The sequence below is a fragment of the Aotus nancymaae genome, unplaced genomic scaffold (assembly GCF_030222135.1).
Source record: "Aotus nancymaae isolate 86718 unplaced genomic scaffold, 86718_ANA_hifiasm-v0.15.2.pri h1tg000011l, whole genome shotgun sequence".
NCBI lineage: Eukaryota > Metazoa > Chordata > Mammalia > Primates > Aotidae > Aotus > Aotus nancymaae.
The window spans coordinates 36,352,142-36,369,692 of NW_026988422.1; the positions used below are offsets into that span (position 1 = coordinate 36,352,142).

Genomic DNA, 17,551 nt, shown 5'->3' on the forward strand with positions numbered 1-17,551 from the left:
AGAGCCACGGCCCAGCAGCTTGCGGCCCCGGTGCCGGAAGTGAGCTGTTCTGAGGCGCCGCCGGGAGCTGCCACGTTGAGACCCGGAGCAACCACCGCCGCAGTCATGGTGTCAGTTATTAACACTGTGGATACCTCCCATAAGGACATGATTCACGACGCCCAGATGGACTACTATGGCACCTGCCTGGCAACCTGCTCATCAGACAGGTCTGTCAAAATCTTCGATGTGCGCAATGGAGGGCAGATCCTCATCGCCGACCTCAGGGGTCATGAGGGTCCTGTGTGGCAAGTGGCCTGGGCTCACCCCATGTACGGCAACATCCTGGCATCGTGCTCCTATGACCGGAAAGTCATTATCTGGAGAGAGGAAAATGGCACCTGGGAGAAGAGCCATGAGCACGCAGGACATGACTCCTCAGTGAACTCGGTGTGCTGGGCCCTCCATGACTACAGCCTGATCCTGGCCTGTGGGAGCTCAGATGGGGCCATCTCCCTGCTGACTTACACTGGGGAAGGCCAATGGGAAGTAAAGAAGATCAACAATGCTCACATTATTGGCTGCAATGCCGTCAGCTGGGCCCCTGCTGTTGTACCTGGAAGCCTCATAGACCAGCCATCGGGGCAGAAACCCAATTACATCAAGAAGTTTGCATCAGGTGGCTGTGACAACCTCATCAAGCTGTGGAAGGAGAAGGAGGACGGCCAGTGGAAGGAGGAGCAAAAGCTGGAGGCACACAGTGACTGGGTTCGACACGTGGCCTAGGCCCCCTCCATCGGCCTGCCCACCAGCACCATCGCCAGCTGCTCCCAGGATGGTCGTGTGTTCATTTGGACCTGTGATGATGCCTCAGGCAATACGTGGTCCCCCAAATTGCTGCACAAGTTCAATGATGTGGTGTGGCATGTGAGCTGGTCCATCACAGCCAACATTCTGGCCGTCTCCGGTGGAGACAAAAAGGTGACCCTGTGGAAGGAGTCGGTTGACGGGCAGTGGGTGTGCATCAGTGATGTCAACGAGGGCCAGGGCTCCATGTCAGCATCAGTCACAGAGGGCCAGGAGAACGAGCAGTGACAAGACAGGTGGGGCCTGGCTCCCCACCCGCCAGCTCCAGGACTGCCCCTTCCTGGGCCAACTGACCAAACAAATGGGAAAAGCCCCCAACTTCCACAGGATCATTTTCCCAGGAGGAGTTACAGATGCAGCCACAAATTGATCATCTGCCTTAACATGATCAGAGATTCAGAGATGCTTTGTAATCTACTGTCCAGCTGAAAGCACTCATGAGGAAGAAACTACAAATGATGTTCAAATCTATTTTAAACTATTTTGGGCCATTTTTATGTACCTTTGGGTTCAGGCATTATTTGGGGGGTTTTGTTTCCAAAGTAACTAAATAAAGTCATATTGCTTATTAAAAAAGTCATCAATATAAAATAACTTGTAAAATGAAAAATGATCACCATCTGGAGCTCTCCCATTAAACAGTGAGCTCATGACAGAATATTAGGTCACTAATTTGTAGTATTATTATCTCCCATGGTGGGCTTTCATTAAAGAGGGGAAAAAGTTGTTAAGGCTGGAAATAAAATGACAAAGAAATTGCAGAAGGGCATAATAATTTGTCAGTTATTTCCATTTAAAACAATTGTTATTTTACTTCTAAGTCTCCATCATAGTTGCAAAAGTCTGAAGTCATCCCAGATTAAATTCAACCTATATATGAAAATAAATGGAAGTCTGCACTACAGTTGTTTATTTTCCTTGAGTTTCTGAAGTAACCATTTTGCTAAAAAGATATGGTGGGGCCAGGCATGGTGGCTCACACCATTACACTTAGCTACTCTGGAGGCTGTGGTGGTAGGACTGCCTGAGCCTGGGAGATTGAGCTATGCAGTGATCCTGCCACTGGACCTCCAACCTAGGCAACAGAGCAAGGTTCTGTCTCAAAAACATAACAATTAAATTTAAAAAATTAAATAAATAAAAGGTGATATTTTGAGGACTTCTGTGAAATGCCTGAACAACAGCAAGCAACAATAATAAAGAAAGAATTAGATGATTCGACCCCTTATTCTCCAAATTGCTTATTAGGAATATAAAGTAACACACTCAAGAAGTATTCCTTTCTAAGCACCTCAGTTTGGTAGTGTTTAACCCGTTTAGAAGCTGCTTTCTGAACTCATTTTCTAAGCTGCTAAGGAAATGTCCTTTGATTAGTTTGAAATAACTTTAAAATGCAACTTATATTAACAGGACTATAATATTCAAAAACCTATAGTTAAGCCACCACTACCAAGAAAAAAATCGTTTATGTAAAATTTCATTTGCAATAATAGGACCATATTGAAATGTATACAGTTATAAGGTATTTAACAATGGGCATACATTCTAAGAAATGAGTCATAATGCTGTTTCATCATGTGAACATCACAGAGTGTATTTATATAAATCTAGATGGTATAGCCTACTACACACCTCAGCTATACGGTATATCCTATTGCTCCTAGGCTATAAACCTGTACAGCATATTACTGTACTGAATACTATAGGGAACTGTAACAATGGTAAATATTTGGGTATCTAAACTTATAAAAAGTACAGTAAAAATACAATTAAAAAGATAAAAATGATACACCTTTACAGGGCACTTACCATGATTGGAACTTACAGGACTGGAAGTTGTTTTGGGTGAATCAGTGAGTGAATGATGAGTGAATACAAAGTCCTTGGACATTACTGTACACTACCGTAGACTTTTAGCTTAAGCTGCACTAAATTTACAAAAAAAAATTAACCTCAGCTTACTGTAACTTTTTTACTTTATTACTAATTAACTTCTTAATCTGTTTAACTTTTTTACTCTTTGTAATAACATTTGGAGTAAAACATAAACTGTATAAAATATTTTTACAAAGCATTTTCTTTATGTCCTTATTCTATAAATTTTTTTCCTATTTTAAAACATTTTATTTTTTACTCTTTAAACTTTTTTGTTTAAAACTAAGACACGGCTGGGCGCGGTAGCTCACGCCTATAATCCCAGAACTTTGGGAGGCCGAGGCGGGTGGATCACGAGGTCAAGAGATCGAGACCATCCTGGTCCACATGGTGAAACCCCGTCTCTACTTAAAAATACAAAAAATTAGCTGGGCATGGTGTCGCGTGCCTGTAATCCCAGCTACTCAGGAGGCTGAGGCAGGAGAATTGCCTGAACCCAGGAGGCGGAGGTTGCGGTGAGCCAAGATCGCACCATTGCACTCCAGCCTGGGTAACAAGAATGAAACTCTGTCTCAAAAAAAAAAAAAAGAAAAAAAGAAAAAAAACTAAGACACAAGGCCAGGTGTGGTAGCTCATGCCTGTAATCCCAGCACTTTGGGATGCCGAGGCGGGTGGATCATTTGAGGTCAGGGGTTTGAGACTAGCCTGGCCAACATGGTGAAACCCCGTCTCTACCAAAAACACAAAAATTAGCTGGGTGTGGTGGCACGTGCCTATAATCTTAGCTACTCAGGAGGCTGAGGCAGGGCAATCACTTGTACCTGGGAAGCAGAGGTTGCAGTGAGTTGAGATCATGCTACTGCACTCCAGCCTGGGCGACACAGTGAGACTTCATCTCAAACAAACAAACAAACAAAAAAAAAAAACTAAGACACAAGCACACACAGTAGCCTAAGAGGGTTCAACATTATCAGTAGCACTGTCTTCCTCCTCCACACTAGAAAGTCTTCAGGAGTAATGACTGGCACGCAGCTGTCATTCCTACAATAAGGCCTTCTTGTGGAATACCTCGGAAGGACCAGCCTCAGGCTGTTTTACAGTTAATCTTTTTTTATAAGTAGGAGTACACTAAAAAATAACAATAAACACTCAATGTAGCAGATTTATTTACACCAGTATCACCACAAACACATGAGTAAAATGTTGTGCTATGAAATTAAGATGGCTGTAATGTCAACAGGAGATAGGAATTTTTCAGCTCCATTATCTATGGAACCAACACCGTTTATGTGGTCCTTTGTTAACCAAAACATTGTTAAGTGGCACGGGCTATTTAAATAAATATCAAATAAATTTCATACTTCATAAAACTCAATTTCTTTAAGAGTATTTCATTGGGGCCGGGCGCGGTGGCTCACGCCTGTAATCCCAGCACTTTGGGAGGCCGAGGCGGGTAGATCACGAGGTCAAGAGATCGAGACCATCCTGGTCAACAAGGTGAAACCCCGTCTCTACTAAAAATACAAAAATTAGCTGGGAACGGTGGCGCGTGCCTGTAGTCCCAGCTACTCGGGAGGCTGAGGCAGGAGAATTGCTTGAACCCAGGAGGCGGAGGTTGCGGTGAGCCGAGATCGCGTAATTGCACTCCAGCCTGGGTAACGAGAGCGAAACTCTGTCTTAAAAAAAAAAAAAAAAAAAGGAGTATTTCATTGGATACAAGTAAGGCTATTTCTCAAATTTCACTCTGCTTCAACAGTCACTCACCCAAACTGAATTTATCAAGAAACTATCTGCAAAGCATTGTGCTTATCACTTTACACTATGCATTATCTCATTTTATCATCCTAACAATTCTTCAAGAGAGTTTTTATTAACTTCATTTTATAGAAGAGAAAGATGAGGTCAAGAAGAGCTGCATAACTTGCCCCAGATTTCTCATAATAAATGAGATACAGAATTAAACAGCAGTTGAGTATCTGTGCAGGGAACAATCACCCCAAGTGAGTCACAGATCATCCCAGCCCCTGCCTCATAGTGCTTCCTCCATGCTCTTAAGCTAACTGTCTTTCCTGCTCAAAACCCTCCAATAGTTATATCTCACTCAAAATAAGACAGATCCCCCATTACCTCTCTATCTTCATCTACCATTATCCCTTTCACGGTAGGAACAAGGGAAGTCTCTGGGGTGGGGAGTCAAGACTAAGGAGCTAACGCTTGAACACAGTCATGAAGAAAGAGACTTAAAGGACCAAATCTGTAACCCCAATGGACAGGATTATCAGAGGTTATGGGGCACTGACAGAAAAAGCAAAAGAAGGGGAAAAAAACTGTTAAGAATGGTGGAAAGGTTAAGGCTGGTTAAAAAGTCGGAAGTTACCAGAAGATGAGACTAAAAGGCCAGGCAGAGGCTGGGCACGGTGACTCACACCTGTAATCCTAGCACTTTGGGAGGTCAAGGCAGGCGGATCACCTGTTGTTAGAGGAGTTCAAGACCCACCTGGCCAACAAGGTGAAACCCTGTCCCTGCTAAAAGTACAAAAATTAGCTGGGCATGGTGGCAGGTGCCTGTAATCCCAGCTACTTGAGAGGCAGAGGCAGAATTGCTTGAACCCAGGAGGCAGAGGTTGCAGTGAGCCGAGACCATGCCATTGCACTCCAGCCTGGGCAACAAGAGCAAAACTCTGTCTCAAACAAGAAAAAACAAAACAAAACAATAAAAGGGCAGGCAGAAACCACAGCATGAACAGCATTATATACCATACTTTGTAGGCCACAGTAAAGAATTTAGATTACATTCTGACAAGAAAGGAAAGGAAGATTTACTGAGACAAGCATGATAACATAAATATTGGATTTACTTTTCTTACTATGGTAAAATACATATAACATTTACCATTTTAACCATTTTTAAGTGTAAAGTTCAGTGGCATTAAGTATATAGGCATACTGATCAGAAAGGTCTAAAGTTAAAAGCAGGGAACTCTAAAGGAATCTAAATAAGAAAAGGTCTAAACTAAGGCAGAAGTGATGACAAGAGGGCAGATTCATGATATGTTGATAAAGAATCATCAATAGATTTTGGTGGTATATGGTGAGAAAGGAACCCAGAATGCTCCCAAGTGTTTGGCTTGGTCACTTGATAGAGAGCACTCACACTGACTGATAGATGAAATACACAGATTTGGGGAAGATGTTGAGTACCATTTGGACACTGAATCTTATGTGCCTTTAGGTTATTCATTGAGAGGTATCCAGTAGAGAGTTGGGTATAGAGCTCAAAAAACAGGTATAATCAGGTAATATAAATGTGTATACCAGTGACAGTTAAAGCCATGTGAAAAGATATGATAAAACAGTGAAAACATATAGACTGAAGAAGAGGGTGAAGAATGAAGCCCTGAGCAGCTACATTTACAAAGTGGGCAAGGAAAGAAGAGTCCTTAAAAGAAAACTAGGCAGAGCATAAAACTAGGCTGATGCCTGTAATCTCAGCACTTTGGAAGGCTGAGGAGGGCAGACCGCCCGAGGTCAGGAGTTCGAGACCCACCTGCCCAACATGGCGAAACCCTGTCTTTACTAAAAATACAAAAATTAGCCAGGCATGGTAGTGCACACCTGTAGTCCCAGCTACTTCAGAGGCTGGGGCAGAATTGCTTGAATCCAGGAGGCAGAGATTGCAGTGAGCCAAGATTTCACCACTGCACTCCAGGCTGGGCAACAGAGCAAGACTATGTCTCAAAAAAATTAAATAAATAAATAAATAAAAACTAAGAACAGAGGGACAGATGAAAAACTAGGAGAGAACACTATCACAGATGCCAAGGTCAAAGAGGTTTTAAAGGGGAGAGTCTATAGTGCCTAGTATCACAAAGAGGTCAAGGAATGAAAAAAACAGGGATTAAAAAAAGAATAAAAAATGTTCACTGGATTTGGTTATTACTGACCTTGACAAGATAAGTTTTAATAAACTGATCTTTATGGGAACTAAACTGAAACAGGATAAGAAAAGGTGACATGAGACGGAAAATAAATATTTCAAAAAGATATGTGAAGAGATGGTGCAAGTGCTAGAGAAGAATGTAGGATCAAAGAAAAAGGTAACATATTTAGTAGTAAGTCAAAAGCAAGTAGCATGACTTACACAGGTTCACAAAACATGTTGTCAGTAACACTATGGAAAGAAAGTGATAGGCCATTTCCCAATTCAGTCTTACTTCTGCTAACAAAAAGAAACATTATCTACTTCAAGAATAACAAAGCCATGAGAAAATGTATTTAGCTTTATAGTCTTTAAAAGTATGGCATGAACTTAGAACAAAACAAAACAAAAACTCTTATCTTTAATCATACACACTAACTGTACTTTTTAAAGAAAAACTTTTTAAAGTTTAAAAACTGTAACATTTCTTCAAAAACATTTCCAAAACTAAACTTATCTTAATTACTATAGGAGATGTAATTTGTGGTCACAAGAATACATAAAGTGAATTATTGAAAAAAACAGAGAAATGGAAGAGCTGAGTTAAAAAGCTCAGCCTTACAACATACGCATTAACAATATCTTGTACAGATTTAACTCACAATTCAGTTCCCTCATAAAATACAGAAAATATCTAGTTCATAGGGTTCTGTGAGGCAACTAATATAACATATGAAGGTGTTCAATCATAAAGAGCAATACAAATACTACCTATTTCTCCCTTAACCTTCTGTGCTTCCTCATTTCTCTGTCACTAGCATCACCAAGGCTTAAGATGTACAAGTAACATAAGACTCTCTCCATCCAATCTGGGTGCTTATTTGATGCCAGATAGATGTTGAAACTACATATTCCCCCCATCTAGTCACAAAGTACTAAAAATCAAGCATTTTCACTGCAGTGCTCCTAAATCAGATCCCCTCAGCTCTCTCTAGAAAAATATCAATGAAGTCATCACTGCTCTCTCCACTTCTAAATACTTCTCCCTCCAATTGATACAACTATTAGATTTATCTTCTTAAAATCAATCCCCCCACACCTTCCTACCTGCCAAATAAACTTTTCTCTCTAATCTACTTTTATTTTCATTAAATCCTTTTCATTACTATCTACTATTTGGCTGAATATACTAATTTCTTACTTTGTTCTTACTCTTTGTTCATGCCTTTGTTCTTACTCTTTTCTCCATTTGGAATTTTCTTTCCATCCTCTGCAACCAACTTCCTCCTACTGTAATCCTACTCATTCTTCACAACCCATGAAACCACATTTGATCTTACTGATCAAAAGCTCTCATTTAAATCCTTTATATCTCTTACTCTGTAAATTTCTTGAGATATTTTACATATGTTATTTTCTATACATGTTCTGAGTTCTATTAGATTCTGTTAGCATCCACATAACATGTAGTGTAATGCCTTATATTCAATCAAAAAAGTGCTTGAGAATAATTCAGTCATTTGTGTGGGTCCCACAATAATAAATATAAAGAATAACCTTTTTTTTTTTTATCATTTTGTGATAGTAATGCTGTGGTTTAGCTGTACTGTGCTACAATCATGTCCATGAATAGCCACTGCACTAGAGCCTGGGCAACATAGCAAGTCCTCATCTCTAAAAAACAGATAAATTAAAAAATATAAATAAAGTTGAACTTTATAAGATTAGGACTTCAATGACTATATCAGTCAGGGTCCAAGAGAAAAATAAAATACTCCAAATATTTTTTTAAAGGACAGGGAATTGATTACACAGGTGACAGAACTGAGAAACCAAATAGAGACAGTGAAGGAACCTGGGGATTAACAATAGGAGAAGCAGTTACTATCCTTAGCCTGCTGGGACAAAAAGGAGTTTACCAGAACCCAGGAACCATGTACCCTTATAGAAGAAAACTCAGTGGACCTGTCCAATAGGAGCTGAAGAAAGTAGCAAGTCTGCAACAGCAGTGACTCTACCCAAGCAGAGTGAGAGGGAAGAACCAGTTTTCCCTTCCTCATTCCCTCCAATCTCCCCAGTGCCTCCAACTGGCCAAATCCATAGCCGGCTAATTAGAGTATGGACACTTAATCCCACTAAGCCTTCCTGAACACCAAACAGTACCCACAAGGGGCTAAGAATGAGTATGAAGCCAAAAAGGCCCAAGATGAGCATAAAATGTTAATAGTATGCAATCATTTAAGGAAAATTGAAAAATAAAAGAGACAAAATTATCCAAAGTAAAATGTCTAAAAATCAGCAAGAGACAAGTCCCAACAGACTATTTTCTTTCAGTGAGCAAATTATTCAACAAATATTTGAGTTCTATACGCTCTGCATCCCAGATAGAGCAAAACGTAGGGAGACATCATCCACACCTTCATGGAGCTAAACATCTAGCAAGATTTTCCAGAATACATCAACCTTAACAAATACGATGTAGTAAATACATCATAAAATACAGTGGTATCCAGTACCACCACATGAAGGGTTAGGAATTGAGGGCTACCACATCTATTTGAAAGTTTATTTTGATTCTCTTAGGAATAAATCTGGAAAGTAATAGAAGCAACTTCAATGACTATACTCAATATGAAAACCTATTGAAAGCAATCTCTAAGATGCTCAGTTTCAAACTATGAAATACTTTGCGAGGAGCCAAGGATAACAACAGAATCCAAGTTTATATAAGCCTAATCAATAAATGCTATGGCTATTACTCAATAAATGGGAATTGTCTCATTTTTCTATAAAGCCCATAATAATCCTGGGAAAGAAAAAAAGTCCTGGTACAAGCTTTAAAGATGAGGCAAGTACTGTGATTTGCATTCATTTACCAAATAAATCAAAGGCATCATAATTAGGAAAAGGACTCCAATCTCACACCATTCAATTATGTGCTCCTTTCATTAAGGAAATGAAAATAACAGCCTAGATCAGGAATAATATAATCATGTTAAAACCTATCCAGCTTCATTCTCCTTATAAATATCTCTTCAAAAAACTGCCCAATTATCTCAGTAATTTTTAAAAAATCATTAATTTCATTAAAACTCAGACTCTTTTTCACAGAACATCAAAGAGGGTAGAAAAACAGGTGTGTGTGTGTGTGTGTGTACCTGGACTAGGGTTATGGCCGTATTTTGTTAAAATTACAAATACATAATCCCTTAGATCCAGAAATTCCACCTAAAAACTTATAGTTATTCTAATATATATTCAAAATATGTACCAGAATATTCATGGTAATAGCAAAAGATTGGAAACAACCTAAATGCTCCTCCATAGGGTAGTTAAATAAATGATAATATATACATATAATGGAATAGTACACAACAATTAAAAATGAGAAAGCTCTTTACTAAAAATGAAATGATCTTCAGGATACACTATTTAAAAAAGGCAAGGGATAGAACACTGCGCACACTGTGTGTTTGTGCTTTTATAGACATAAAGTATTTCTAGAATGATACATAAGAAACTGACAATACTGGTTGGGTTGGAGTGAGAAGGAAACTGAGTAGTAGAGGGAGAGGATATACCTATGAACATCATGAATTTTGAACCAGGTCACTGTGTTGCCCATTCAATAAACAAAAATTAACATCAACAACAATGGCAAAATCCTCTAAATGTCTGCCCTTAGCAAGTTTGGCAGAAAACTGCTTTCTAAACCAAGTTAAAAATGTCCCCTCTTTAAGAGAGAAAAAAAAAAAGTGAAAAATTCTAATTAGCCCTGATCTACATATTATTGCCTAAAGTGCTGTTATAACTAGAGTCACGAGGTTTCAAAATTCTAGCAAAGTACTGCCACATAAACCTACGGAATTACACGAAGGAGAAACAAATACTGAGGACCAGTTATGTTCTACACTCTTTTTTGCCCTTGATAAACTCAAATAAAAAACCACCAACAGCCATAATAGCAAAGCTTAAAGGCAGACTCTAGTTTTCAGAATTCTTTTAAGGGTGACCTGCACATGGTTAGGTTAATTAAGTTAAAGAACAGATTTGCCAATTTTTCTTGGTAGATCATCTTTTGGCTATTCATTTTAGGAACCATGAGAAAAAAAAATTGCTGACTATCAGTCAAGCTGCATGTCTTTTAAAGCATATTTAAACACTATGTCAATGTGAAAAATTAAAATGAATAATTTTTAAAATGTTTATTATTAGTCATCAATAAGTCACCATGACTCAATTAATGAGTATCAGCCCCACAACTGCTCTGAAAAGTAGTAAATACATGAAATGTCTACATTCAGAAGATCTTTAATATTAAGAGTTGGGATATAAAAGCCAGTCTTAGGAAGGGAATAGTTAGAATACTGTACCTCATGCTACCTGCAAAGTATCACACCTGGGAGATAATTTTAAGTTATTAATTTAAGAAATCAATAATAAAAAACTTGGATACAATCACATTTGAGATTAAGGAAAAAAAGAAATAAAAAATAGTTTGGAAAAAACCTTAAAACAATAACCACCATTCTTGATTTGATCCCTCCTCAGGCTTCACCCCTGCATCTGAATAATGAAGCACTGAACCACTGCAGACATACACACACCAGGGCCTGCTGGGGGATGGGGGGCTAGGGGAGGGATAGCATCAGGAGAAATACCTAAGGTAGATGATGGGGTGATGGATGCAGCCAACCACCATGGCACGTGTATACCTATGTAACAAACCTGAATGTTCTGCACAATGTATCCCAGAACTTAAAGTAAAAATAAAAAGGCAATCAAGCAAAGAGGTAAGAATGCCCAAACAAAAATAATAGTAAATATAAATAAAAAATTAAACTGAGAAGAATATTGATAAGTGATATAAGCCACAGTCTCTGAAGAAGCTTATATGTAGCTGGAGAAAAGATATATGAATAGAGAATTAATTAATACAAAGCAGTAAATGAAAAGAACAAAAAATATTTTTACAGAACAAAACATTATGACATCATGCTGAGCAGCTCTACAAATAGTACAGAAGAGAGAAGATTTTGGAAAGAGAAGGCTTACTAATTTAAAAAAATTAAAAAGTATATAGCCATTTCAAATTATAAAAACCTTTTGTTGATCTATACAAGAAATATTCTGAGCTGATCGAGATCTCATAATAGAAAATGCATCTTACCTGGCATATATTTCTAACAATGATTAGCTGTGGGATTTTTAAACAAGATTTCTAACTTCTCTGGATCTCAGTTCCCTCATTAGTAAATAAGATATGTAGGCTTCTTCACATGCCTATTTTTCTAAAACTGAGCTGTTGGGATCAGTAAATGTGGTTGTGCCTAAAGTTAGAATAATGGAATAACAAAAGAACTGAGAAGGTACAGTTTGACTTCATCCTGTTGTGTTAAATAAATGAAACATGGTCTCACTTTTTATAAAGTAGGTTATTAAAGAAATTAGTATAAACAAAAAATAGAAATGACCTTTAATTCTGAAATACCAGAAAATTAGAAAACTATCATTTAAACACAATCTAAAGATTTTAATTTTAAAAATCCACACAAATCACAAAGATTCTATTTTTTCTTCTTGACCATTTTAGTCTGTTGCTACTACATTACAGTCAATGTATAGTAGAAAAAATAAATTACACTGAAACTTCATGATTACAAAGTCATCAAGATCTCTTCTAACATTAGTTAGAGGTAAAATTTCCTTAAAACAAGGTCCTATAATTAAGTGCAAGACAAAGTGACTTTAGATTGAATTCCACTTGCCAGTAGCAAAGTGTATATAAGTAACAATGCATTTATTTAGTTGTTAAACATACATCAAATACAAAGTTATGGAATAGTAAATGTTAAGAAAAATAATCTATAAAAAACAGGCAGTGAAACATTAGATTTTCTTTTCATTTTTATAATATTTTCTTTCCATGGAAACCAATAACATTTGCCACTCTAAAAATGAATACAACATGAGACTTTCAAAAACAAAACAAAAACAAATATATTTGCAAATTATGACAATAGACATTTAGCAATAGCATACTTTATTATACCTACAAAGTTAAGACTTCTTAATTATGGGTTTTATTTTTCATACAAGCTGAAACGATTATATTATTTTAGTTTTTATTATACCCTATGCATATCATTAATGAAGGTGGAGGGAAAAAACCCTAGAGGTTTACCACCAGATTAAAATGTACAATTAATACAATAACTATGTATCAAAGTAAAACATTTATTATCTGAATTACATAAAATTTCAAATAAACAGGAATATTTTAGATTTTTTTGCTCGTTAAGGAATATTTGAGGTAAGTAGATTTTCTCTTAAATATTAACTTGGAGTTGTTACACTTTGTTATATGGCATAAATTATTTTTTGAAGTAAAAAAATAAATTATATTACAAAGTGTAAAGAGCTATACAACAAACAGGTACTGCAAAGGCTGCATGGTATCAGTGTACTCCATCAACCCAGCATATTCATTCATTAGAGTGGTGTCATCATACACATGGATAGTATGATGCATTGGTTCCTGGTAGATGTATTACTTTTATAGGTCAGACCAGTGTAATATTTTATAAACCTACAGTACACAGTGATTTCATTCATTTAGAGATTTCATTTCCTTGTCACAGTCTAAAATTAGTTCCTCTAAACATTCACAGTGATTCATTTTCTATCTCTAAAATGTTTTCACTGGCCAATAACCAATTGTTTAAATTGGTGTGACTACATGGATTTTCTTCAATTTCACATTCTCACTTCTTATCCAGCCATCTTAGGGTTCAGCAAAAAGAAAATTAGTGATAATGCTTTCAATTTAATTAGTATATTACATGCACTGTAATTATTAGCGGGAAATGTTATATTAATGAATGTAAAAGTTAGCAGTAAATTACCTTGTAGCTATTATCAATTTCCCAAGCTACTGCTCCTTAAGATAACCCTCTCCCTATGGTCCTTCCGGTAATTTTTCTTGGCCTGATAAACATGATGATTAAATAGCACACAGAGCAAACCTTTGATACTTTTAAAATTAAATCCATGCCCAGCCTAAGGGCTGTGTCTGATTTCAACTAAATGTGTCAGTTAATCAGATAAAAAATTATCAGTAACTCAAAGAAACAGCAGCCTTAGGCTTCATCAGTGCCAGAGAAAGCTGAACAAAATAAGATATTCAGACAATATCACATTATGTGTAAAGGTTACTGATAAGGCTATAACTAAACAGAACTGCTTACCACTGTAACAATGTCTAGAAAGAAATGTTATATTCAACTTTCAAATTATCTTTAAAATTTTAAAGAAAAAAATGTAATGTAAACACTAGGAATACTTTACCCATACACACATATAGACATACAGAAACACATACACACACACAAACCCAAATAAAGATGATAAAAATATGCAGTGGATTTGGGAAATGGAATTCTTAAACCTACATTCTCAGGTTTTATTGAAAAGAACTTAATACCATCAATGCTATTTCTACTGGAATACTTCAACAATTACACAAAGTAAACCACATAATGATTTCTTAAGAAAAGGTATAGATGAATTCAGTATCATTAATCTGCACGGTTCTACCTAGGGCCTTAAATGAACTCAATGCAATTTCATCAATTAAAACAAAATCTGGGGTAGTCAGTCTAAAACTATAACAAGACCCTACATTAATTAAGAAAGTAGATCATTTCTAACCTGCAACAATGAGCACCAATAGTCATTTGCAATATTACCAGTTAAAATAATACATATTATCAAGGAACTGGTTATTTTAATAAGAGGATTTAAAAGCTCCTACAATTATTAGATCTATAGGCTGGCAACTCCTTAAACTTTCTGAGCGTATTATGACTTTCAAAGCAGTCTCAGATTCCTAATTAAGATTACTTTAACTATAGAAGACAACTATCTTATAAACTGATATATTAGTAACAAATGCAAGAAAGAAACCAAATGTCAGAAGAACAGAAAATTATCTTCAAATTACAGAATGGGTAGTAGCTATGAAAAATCCATTTATAAAGCAGAACAAGAGTCTCAAACTTTCTGACAAAGAAAATTTCAAATTAACACCCCATCATCTTTATTCTTCTTTTCTACTGTGACCAGATAACGTATTCATCTGTGACAAGACTCTCATTCTTCTTCACTGAGTGCAACTTTTCAGTAAGTAGACCTGTGACAGGAGGAAAAGTGGGCCAATTCTATACATATATAAGCTAAGTATCACAGACCCATATAAAGTAGTCCAACAATTTAAAATTTACTGTCTACCTATGAGTATAGGATGATCAACCCACTGAATCTTCAAGTTTTGATTCTCAACACATTGAAAAGTGTACTGCAGACCCTCTGAAATCACTATTTTTAGTCCATAATTAATCTGAAGTGTAGAGAAGTGGTTTTGCTTTCCCAGCTTGCTACAAGCAGCAATATGTACCTTTTAGGAAATGCTTCTGATGATGGGAATTCATCAAGCACTAACCCTGGTTAAAATTAGGTTAAGACTCCTCCTCTAAGACTTCTACAAATTTTAGAGTTCACCAAAGAGCAACTAAAAAATTATCATGGGGTTACAGGATGAAATTCAAACTGGTCACCAAGAGGTGACTTAATCTAGCTGCCTCTTAGGATGCCCAGGGCTTTCTGGTCTCCTGGCACACAACAGGATTTAAGATTTAACTGTTAATGACTGCTTCCTTTGATCCCTACAGGTCTCATGTTAATGATCACAAAGGCTCTCTCTTCACAACTTAAAATCTATGCATGAGTGTTAACAGATAATTTAAATAAAAAGCACAATGATTTATACATACTTCAAATTGAAAAGAACATTATCAAAAGCATTTTGGTTGGACTGTATTATTACAATCCTAGGTCCCATTATCTAGGTTAACTAAAAAGAAAACAAGAAGGTAAGTCATTTATTTAGAAATATATTTATTATTGAATTACAATTATAATTTACTATGTTTTTAAGTGTATCTTCTTGAATAGTGAAAACATTATGCTTTTAAAAAAAAAATTACTGTAGCACTTTGGGAGGTCAAGGCAGGTTGATCACAAGGTCAGGAGATTGAGACCATCCTGGCCAATATGTTGAAACCCTGTCTCTACTAAAAATACAAAAAAATTAGCTGGACATGGTGGTGCACGCCTGTAGTCCCAGCTACTCTGGAGGCTAAGGCAGGAGAATTGCTTGAAATCAAGAGGCACAGACTGCAGTGAGCCAAGATGGCGCCACTGCACTATAGCCTGGGCGACAGTGCGAGACTCTACCTCAAAAATAAAATAAAATAAAATTAAAAAGTATTGTAATAATAAAATTTATTTTGGCATGCATTAACTGAAGTAAATCAATATTAAACTCTGAAACAAGGTAAAAGTTTATCTTGAACAACTTTCTGATTTTATAGTAATAATCTAATTTTTCCCCTGGGATGGGTTCAAGGCATAAGAAAACTGTATAACCACAATAATTAAATAAAAATTCTAACAGCAGCTAGACGATTATTTACAGCCAAATATATAAGTATTTTCTGGTTTCTCACTTTACAGGCTCAAATATTCATAAAACAGTAGCCTACATACAATTCTTTAAGAAAATCCTATTTAAGGATGACCTCCATCAGAGACCTGATGATGACTTTTAAAACTTAATTTGGCATAAACAAGCTTTCTGAGTTTAATAAATTAATGTTTGCTCTCATGCAGTGATGAAGTATGAACACTCACAATTAAATCTTAAGGTTATGTATGTTTCTATCCCATATCAAGTATATAAATAGGAAATACGTTTATGGAATTTTACACAGGATGGCCTTTAAAACATAGTCGTTAAATATTTTTATCCATGAATAAAATGTTTGCTGTTTAAAACAAGCTCAATTATATTTCACATAAAGCATACTAATATTTAAGAATTCCACTAACTTAATTTAGTAACAGAAATTAAACCATCTTATATTTAAGGTTGGATATAGTCTTTAAAAATATAATTTTCAAGTAAGAAAAGAATTAAGAATGTATCCTGTCTTTCAAATGCAAACTTACTTTGGGTAACCACTGAGTAACCAAATAATAAGAAAAGCATCTCTCTTTATGGAATATTCCAGCTAATAAATGAAGCAGGAATGATAGAATCGTAATACCACCATTACAAAAAAAGATAACCAGAAATATAAATAGTATATGTTTCCTGATGGTAGTACATACAACCATATGTATAGTATTCTTAAAAAAAAAAAAAAAAATCAAAGCTGAATCTGATCAAACTTCCAGATCTGTGCTGTCCAACAGAGTTTTTGTAAAGACAGAAATGCTCTATCTACGCTATGTAACATGATAACTACTAGCCACACATGACTACTGAACATTTGAAATGTGGCTAGTGAGACTGAGGAACTAATATTTAAACATTATTTAATTTTAATAAATTAGAATTTAAATTTATATAACAGTATGTGGCTAGTGGCTACCACATTAGACAGCAGAGCTTTAGATCCAACTACCAAGTTAGAACAAAGCAACACATTGCCCTGCACAGTGAAGATTTCAACAGTTGGTCAGAAACTCTACTGGACAAGTAACCTATTTTATTCAAAAAGGATGTTAGAAAGAAGGAAAGAGAAAGAGAAAAAGATGTAGATTACAAAAGACTTAAAAGACATATTAATCAAGTGCAATACATAAAACTTCTTTGGATCTTGACTCAAACAAAAAAATTGTAAAAACAAACCAAAAAAAGTAAGATATTTATAAAACAATTTAAAATTTAAACAATGACTGAATATGTAATGAAGAGATTACTGTCAACTGTTTTAATGTGTGATTATGGTGCAATTATTATGTTAAAAAAAGGAAATCTTATCACTTAGAGATAGATGCTGAAATACT

At 36.1% G+C, this 17,551-nt stretch overlaps 2 protein-coding genes across 8 annotated transcripts in view; one reads left to right on the forward strand and one right to left on the reverse strand.

Annotated features, from left to right (window-relative positions):
• The window catches only part of DPH6 (diphthamine biosynthesis 6), a 339,756-nt gene that overhangs the window by 260,681 nt on the left and 61,524 nt on the right, over window positions 1–17,551 (reverse strand). The gene's annotated exons all lie outside the window — the stretch shown is intronic.
• On the forward strand, window positions 106–1,142 carry LOC105725925 (protein SEC13 homolog). The gene has a single exon (XM_064374468.1). It carries the CDS (start codon window positions 106–108, stop codon window positions 763–765), a length of 660 nt encoding a protein of 219 aa, XP_064230538.1. The 3' UTR covers window positions 766–1,142.